The 8,275-nt window shown below is 34.8% G+C and overlaps 1 protein-coding gene and 1 pseudogene across 4 annotated transcripts in view; one reads left to right on the forward strand and one right to left on the reverse strand.

The window, feature by feature from the left end:
• Positions 1-106: 106 nt before the first annotated feature.
• Positions 107-4,745, forward strand: LOC107713433 (tubulin delta chain-like; annotated as a pseudogene).
• Positions 4,746-6,996: 2,251 nt separating this feature from the next.
• Positions 6,997-8,275, reverse strand: part of LOC107713468 (vacuole membrane protein 1) — an 11,821-nt gene continuing 10,542 nt past the window's right edge. For all 4 annotated transcript variants that reach the window (XM_016518980.1, XM_016518982.1, XM_016518983.1 and 1 more), the window contains exon 12: positions 6,997-7,899. In XM_016518980.1, the coding sequence (XP_016374466.1) occupies positions 7,756-7,899 (144 nt within the window). In that variant the 3' untranslated portion in view covers positions 6,997-7,755. The remainder of the gene's footprint in view (positions 7,900-8,275) is intronic.

Genomic DNA, 8,275 nt, shown 5'->3' on the forward strand with positions numbered 1-8,275 from the left:
TATATATATATATTGATCGTTCTTTCTTTCTTTCTTTATTTGGGACGATAATTAACTCTTTATTTAACTCTAGCTCCCATCATGCATCAGTTCCGACGCTTACGAACCTGCACCCGCCTTCAACTGTGCACACAGATGCTCTGCTTTTACTTTGTGAAAGTTTTCAAAAGTGGTGACTTAATGTTATTTGACATTGTGCGGTTGTATTGACTCTCCATACAGTAAACTGACATGCAGTCTGTCGGTACTGTCGTCTCCTTGAGAAGGTTAACGTTGCTATAGCTACAGGTATTTACACAGTGCTGTCATGATGTGCTTTCCGAGAGCTTCTGTCGTATCGTTTAATGCTTAACGTCGATAGATATGTCGGTTGTAAGCTTACAGCTGGGTCAGTGTGGGAATCAGATAGGACACGAGCTCTTCAGTGTCATAAGCGATGATTTCAGTGGACCAAACCGAAAGAAGTACAAGCAGTGCAGTGATGAGAGATTATTTTATGAGAGGTCTACTGGAGGTAGGTTCAGCTCCCTCATATTTGCTAATAGCACTGTAATATTTTATATTTATTAGGTTCTTCATGTTTATGTCTTAACAGAACTTGTGGCGCGGTCAGTACTTGTTGATATGGAGCTCAAAGTTATCTCTCAAGCAATAGCCAAAGCTTCAAAATCTGGAAGATGGAGGTATGGAGACAAAGCACATTTCTCCCAGAAGCAGGGCTCTGGAAACAACTGGGCGAATGGGTAAGAAGTCCGCTCTTGGTTTGAGCTTTAAATGCGTGTTTGTCTTGTGTGAGTTTATTGTTGTTCTCTGAAGGTTCTGTGTTCATGGTCCGCGTCATGAAGAGGCTGTGGAGGATCTGGTTCGGATGGAGATGGAGCGCTGTGATCGTCTGGCTGGGATCTTCACCATGATGAGTGTTGCAGGCGGCACCGGTTCTGGTGTGGGTACCTACATCACTCAACGTTTGAGGGACTTGTATCCCAATTCCTTCATCCTCAATCAAGTAACAGCCATATGGAGCTGGTGAGGTAGTGAGATTTTTCTATTTTTAAGTATAAATGATACAGAAGCAGTTGGGTCAATGATATGAGATGTTTGTGTGTGTGTGTGTGTGTGGATCTGATAACTTAACCGAAAATGGCTTAAAATAAAATTCATTCATACAATGATTTGAATACACCTCTTCTATTATGAACACATTTTTAATTTCTGAACTACAATTCATATAGATATTTTTAGTGCTCATAAAGTCGAAAATGTCAGGATGAAACAATAATAAAAATCACGACAAGTAAACCTTTTTAAGTAGATTAGTAGCTTCACTGCTTAATAATAATAAAAAAAACTTGTCTGCCAAGTCAGTCATGCAGTGTGATCAGCAAACTCATGTGGTGCAAAACATGCAGAAATAAATCACAAACCTCTGCAGACCCTTATGACTGTCAAGCTGAAGAAGTTTCTTAAAATATCAGATAATTTGACCTTTTTATGACAATGCAAGGTAAGTTCAGTTTGTAAAAAGGCACGTGGTGCAACTCCTCAAAAACCTAATGATATTTATACATTTATAATTCATGATATTTGTTATAAGAATGTTTTACCTTTAAAAATTTTTTTAATTTGTTTGTTTTGTTTTTGTTTTGTGTTCCATATTATTCAATTTCCTTAAATGCTATTAAAATGTTATAAATGTTATTAAATGTAAACTTTTCATAAGGAAAAACCTTTGTTTTTCCATGCACTGGTCAATTTTGAGATTTTCTGGCTATTTTGCTTATATAGCATGTTTTTTTTTTTCAGACTAGTGAAAAGAAAACATCCAAAATACACATAAATTAATCTTTTTTTTTTTTTGTCGTTGCAACAAAGTTTGTAGTTGTATTCCTATTTATATTTTGAAAGTTTTTACAGAGGGGTTTATATCATTCATAGATAATTTGCCTTGTTTTTATAGATACAGTATTTTTTATTTCTAAAACATGGTTAAAATGTTTTTTGGGGTTTTTTTTGGCTGTTGTCATTATTTTTCTGATTTATGGAGTGATTAAAAGATATATCCAAAATCCCCTCTGTGTAAACTTTATAAACTCTAAACACTTTAATATGTCAACAAAATGAAACAAGAATCTGGCTCTAATATCCAGTGTTCGGATTTCTGTTCTGGATATTAATGCAAATGAGTGCATATTAAATGAAAGAATTCCACATTTGAATATATAAACATAACACTCTTGTAATACAAATACAAAAACCTCTTATTGTGCTGTGATTAATCAACTGGTGAAGTATGGTGATATCTATTAGTTTGTTTGTTTACCATGGTTCACCAGTGGTGTGCCTTTAGTGGAATAAAAGTTTTAAAACAACATAAATACAAAGAGTACGTTACTACGAACTTGGTACATATGCTTGAAACTATTTTTATCATTTTATTATTCATCCTTACACTGTCACTATTCACTGTTTATGTTGTTTTGCCTTTCCAGGTAATTGTGCAAAACTACAACTCTGTGCTGACACTGTCACACCTCTACCAGCTCTCTGATGCTATTCTGGTTCACGAGAATGACACTGTGCACAAAATCTGCAGCCGGCTGATGAACATCAAACACATCTCCATCAGTGACGTTAATAAGGTGATCGCTCACCAGCTGGCCAGCGTACTTCAGCCCGCTTATACCGCTGATTCACCCTGCCATTACAGCACAAACCCCATCGGTACAAATGACTCGCAGTTCACCTCCAGTTTCAGACAGTCATCAGGCAAAGTGGCACTCCTTTACCAGTGTTTATCTGCTGTCTGCAGGGGAATTACTGACTTCTTTGGTGTGTCACCCGGAGTACAAACTGCTCAGCTTGTGTAACATTCCTCAGATGTCCAGCACGTCTCTGGCCTATAGTGTGTTTAACTGGCTTGGGCTGCTCAAGCATTTACGTCAAATGCTCATCGCCAGCGCTAGGATGGAGGAAGGTGAGTGCTGTGATGTCACATATCCTTGTAATATTAGGAAGGATGTTTTATAAATGACACGTAATAGAAGAAATGCAAAATATTACTTCACTGATTGTCTACATAATGGTTTTGTGGAACTAAAGCACTCTTTCTGAAAGGAATTGACTGGACGGTAAGCGCCCCATCAGCGGTCACATCTGGAGGAGAGAGTGTGACTAACAGCAGGCATCAAAATTTCAATGTATTACTTGCTAATCTTCTAATACTACGGGGGAAAGATGTCTCTACTGCAGTTACGGGTAAGCCGATCTCCGATATACTGTCCTTCATTAAATAGATAGTTCACCCAAAAATGAAAATTGTCATCATTTACTAACTCTCAAACTTGTTTTTTTTCTTCTGTTGAACACAAAAGTAGATATTTTGAAGATTGTGTGTAACCAAACAGTTGCTGCTCCCTGTTGACTTCCATAGTATTTTTTCCGTACTATGGTAGTCAATAGAACCAACAAACTACCTTTTGTTCAGAAGAAAGAAACTCGTACAGGTTTGGAATGGCATGAAAGGGAGCAAATGATGAAAGAATTTTCAGTTTTGGGTGAACTATGCCTTTAACATTCATTTTTAATGGAAGCCTTCAACCATTTAGGGAAAAAATTAATAAATAGAAATAGTGCTGAATTTTGAAGAATATTTTTTTCTTTGGTTTACTGTTTATTTGTTTCAAAATCAGTTTGTTTGACCTCGAAACAAACGTAGTTAAAATTGAATACATTTAAACGAAAAAAATTCTATTAAACTATTTTTTTTCTAAATGACTGAAGGCTAATTACTTTTTTATTATTATTTAAACCATAATTTTTTATTTAGAAGTTTAACTTAACAGAGTTGTCTTAATTTTAATGTATGTTCCTTCAAAAAGGGTGGATACTTACATGTTTTCAAAGAATTATACAATGTATTGTTTTGTAAGTTGTGTAAGTAGTGTGTGTGTGTGTGTGAGTGTGTGTATACACACACAATTGATTTAAGCTGCTGTACGTCTTCGTTAAATTGAAGGGATTGTGTTAAATGGTGCCGGACTGTGGCTCAGGCATTGCATGTTATCTCTTTTTCATCCTCTGCCAATTAAATTTATATATATAGCACGCTGAATATTTTTATTTATAATATTTGAATTTTATTTTGCACGCTTATATATATATATAGACCTGAAGTAGTGTACATGCAAGCTTTTATCAGAAAACATGTTCTTGCAATTGGAACAGCATTACTTCAATCAACAGATGGTTTTAAGGATCCTGCGTTATATGTGCCGTGGCTTAAAACAGAAAATAGTTTCAGCACATGGACCTCTCCTGTTGCCTTCAATGGATATGAAAGGTCTGCCATTCTGGTCAGTAACAGCCAGTCCCTTTTGAAACCCCTGGACAATATAGTCAGGAAGGCTTGGAATATGTTTGCATAAAGGTAAGAAATACAGTAACATAAATACTGGACAAAGTTTTGTATTGTTTTACTGATTTTTATTTTTTTTTCCTGTAGGGCCTATGTTCATCAGTATACAAAGTTTGGAATCTCGGAGTAGGATTTTCTGGACGGTTTTACAGCACTGGAACAGATCATCTCCAGCTACACACACCTCTGATTTACCTGATCATACACAGCTCATAACGATTGTGACAATACTGATTTCATATGATGTGCCTTTCCTGCCACTGGAGAAATTTGTTAATAAAGGGCAGTTAAATTCATCATTTTGTGATACAAATATTTATTTCTGTCTTTCAAAGCTGTAAATATATATTTTCTGTATGATTTGAAATTGATAATGAAATAAAAGTATGTTCATCTAATCTTGCTATATAAAGTAATTGTCATCCCTCACCCACCTTTTCTTTTCATCTGTTTCAGTCATTTGAATTTTCCAGCCCATCGCTATATTTATGACCATCAGCGGGGCAAATACAGAATGTGAATATGAAGACATCATCAGAGATACCAAAAAAAAAAAAGTCACCTGATAAGATCATTGTACAGATCCTACCAAAACAATCTCTGGACTGTGAATTAAATGTATATAAATGTCTGCAAATGTTAAGCTTGGTAAAGACTGCTAACTTGAGATCTGTTACCATGATCGGGTGCATGGTATCACTCTTTTTGCGTTTTTTTTTAATTTTTTTTTACCTACACCACTTCACCGGTGGTTCAACCTTAATTTTATGAAGCTACGAGAATACGAAAGACTGCTAACTTGAGATCTGTTACCATGATCGGGTGCATGGTATCACTCTTTTTGCGTTTTTTTTTTTGTTTGTTTTTACCTACACCACTTCACCGGTGGTTCAACCTTAATTTTATGAAGCTACGAGAATACGTTTTGTGTGCAAAGAAAACAAATACTCCCATGAACGTGCGTCGAAGAATGACAGGGACAAGAAGAAATAGTTGTTGTTTTTTTCTTTGCGTACAAACCGTATTGTCATAGCTTCATAAAATGAAGGTTGAACCACAGATGTTACATGGACTATTTTAACGATGTTTTTACTACCTTTCTGGGGCTTTAATATTTCGGTTGTGCTGTCTATGCAGGGTCAGAAAGCTCTCGGATTTCATCAAAAATATACGAGTTATTAATAAGAACGAAGGTCTTACGGGTTTGGAACGACATGAGGGTGAGTAATTAGTACAGTATTTTCATTTGTGGGTGAACTATCCCTTAGAGGTTTATTGGGGTTTACAGATGACTGTTATAATTATCAATTGAGTTTTTAATGCCTATTTATTTATTTTTTTGTATATTGGCGAATTTTTCTTTCTCTGATATTTATGATTTCATATAATCCGAATTGGTTGTTTATATAAATTATTAAAATTTTAATATATAAAATATAAATTACTGTAAGACTAAATCTTAAACGTCATCACTGCATATCACAGACAAGGACGGTGGAAACACTGTCACACCTCAGCTAAAATTCTCTAAAGACGGATGGACCCAAATACAGAAAAATCCTGAAGGAATCTGCACGTAGGCCTACAGCTAGAAAATGAAGGACGATTCATCTTACAACAATGACCCACAACAAAAGCTGTGTTTGAAAGCCTCAGAAAAGCCCTCAATACAATGATGCAATTGAGTTTGCACTGAAGAAGTGTTGTTCACTAATGTCCCCGCATCTAACCGTCATGCTTTGCTGTCGACAGTTTTACCATACAAAATATTCTCTTAAACTAACTCTAATTATGCCTAAATGTTTTTTAAACCATTGACACTATAATGTGTTTAACGTGGCAAAACACATGCAAGAAGGAAACCAGTTTGTGAACTGCAGCATTTTATAGACAAACTGAAAAGAGTTTTATTCTGTATAAATGTAACCCATCTTAATAGATAACATTTTTTCGCCTAAATAAACAACTGAATCTAATGAGAAAATGGCAACCAGAAGAAGCCTATTACAGACTAATAGACCTAGAAAACAAATCAAGAGTTAAAGAAGAAAAGCTAAATGTTTCAGTTAGCCTAAATATGTTCACATATGATCTGCTTACTTAGCCTAATAAACTAGGAAATAATTCATTAGCTATTCAGATCCATTGAACACCGCAGAACACAATCATTAGTTAGTAGCCTAAATAGTTCAGGTAAACATTTCTATCACAATATTCAGCCTCAAAATATGCAGATGGTGACTAAGCCCAAAATTTCAGGCAGCCTATTAAACTGATGTTGCCATATGACTTAGTCAACACCAGTCTGATAAGCTACCTGACAGAATGGGACACTTACGACTGAATGAGCACAACACACTGAAACAGGACACTTCTTATAGCTCATATATGTGTGATTAGACAGACAGAAAAATAGACAGACGGATGATAGACAGACACGTAGACAGACAGACAGATAACCTTCCACATACCTTTTTTTTAGGCCATATCCTCCAAATTCTGTCATCCATTGGTCTGAACCCAGAGGACCGATTTTTCATTATGTATTTTTTTTACGTAAAATGCAAATGTAACACAACAGATGTATTAATGAATTTAATGTCAAACTAATTATGTAACAATAGTTCTGAGGGAAATCATAATTATCTACACAAATACTTCAGCCCAAAATAAGAGGAAAGTATGGATCAACTTATAGTTTTAGTTCAAAATGCACAAACATATGCAAATATTACATCTTAATTTTCTTGGGTTAAAAGTTACATCCACTAGTTTGTGACATTTTGGTATAAGACCAGAGAATAAACATCATGTGCGCATAGTCAAAACATTATTTTACAAGATGTGCAAACTATTTAGAAACCACGATGATCTGAGTTGATATTGCTATCCTCTTTAAACAGTTAAAGAAATACAAAATGACATCAATATCGATTTTAAAAAAAAACTGTCCCTGAAAATTCCAATCACAAAACCGACCCTGCCCATCCATACCTGTATGTTAGAAATTAAATCAATCAATCTATCGATTAAGAACTGTATTCACTTCAATGGAAGCATGACCTCCAAATGTTGCATAAGGCATTGCAACAAATATGACTCCACACAGCCTGTTAGCTAGACTGCCTTGGTTCTGTAAAGACAAAAATCTCTAAATGTTACATCTGATTTTAAATAGCCGAGCACACTACAGACAAATGAAGAGGGACTCCACGTAACTAAAGGGATCTGAATGAACGTTAACATACAGAAGCGCACATAAATCAGTGCTCATGTAGCAGTTTTAGCTTAAATATTTCATAGGTTCCGAAACAGGAGCGTGAGATGGTTTTGTGAGTCCGTCATTTTGTTTTCTCTTCTGAGCACTTCTTCTGCTGGAGACGCTTGGCGTAGCTCTGTGCCATGGAGTTAATGATGGACAGAATAAAATAGCACACCATGACCAGCACCACTTTCTCAAATACCCACGAGAGCCAGCTTTCACCCTGCAGAAAAAAAGACAAATTATATATAAATACATAATTATAAAAATGACTCAGTGAGGACCTTTGGGCCACATTAAACTTCTTTCATATTTTTAGAATCAAGGAATACCTTTAAAAAATTAAAAAATAAAAATACTTATCAGATTTTTGGGCCATATTAAATTTGTCTTTCATATGTTCATAAATTTGTAATAAAGAAATTTGGGCTTTATTATATTTCTATTTTTATTATATTTCTCATTATTTTAAAACATTACTTAATGAAGATTACATTTTTAGAATTAAAAAACACCATTAGAAAAAAAAAGAAATTCACTTTTAATTTTTAGTTGTTCATATATATATATATTTTTTTTTTTTTTTTTTTTTTTTTTTT

Source organism: Sinocyclocheilus rhinocerous, unplaced genomic scaffold (assembly GCF_001515625.1).
Source record: "Sinocyclocheilus rhinocerous isolate Xijiao unplaced genomic scaffold, SAMN03320098_v1.1 scaffold689, whole genome shotgun sequence".
NCBI classification, from domain to species: domain Eukaryota; kingdom Metazoa; phylum Chordata; class Actinopteri; order Cypriniformes; family Cyprinidae; genus Sinocyclocheilus; species Sinocyclocheilus rhinocerous.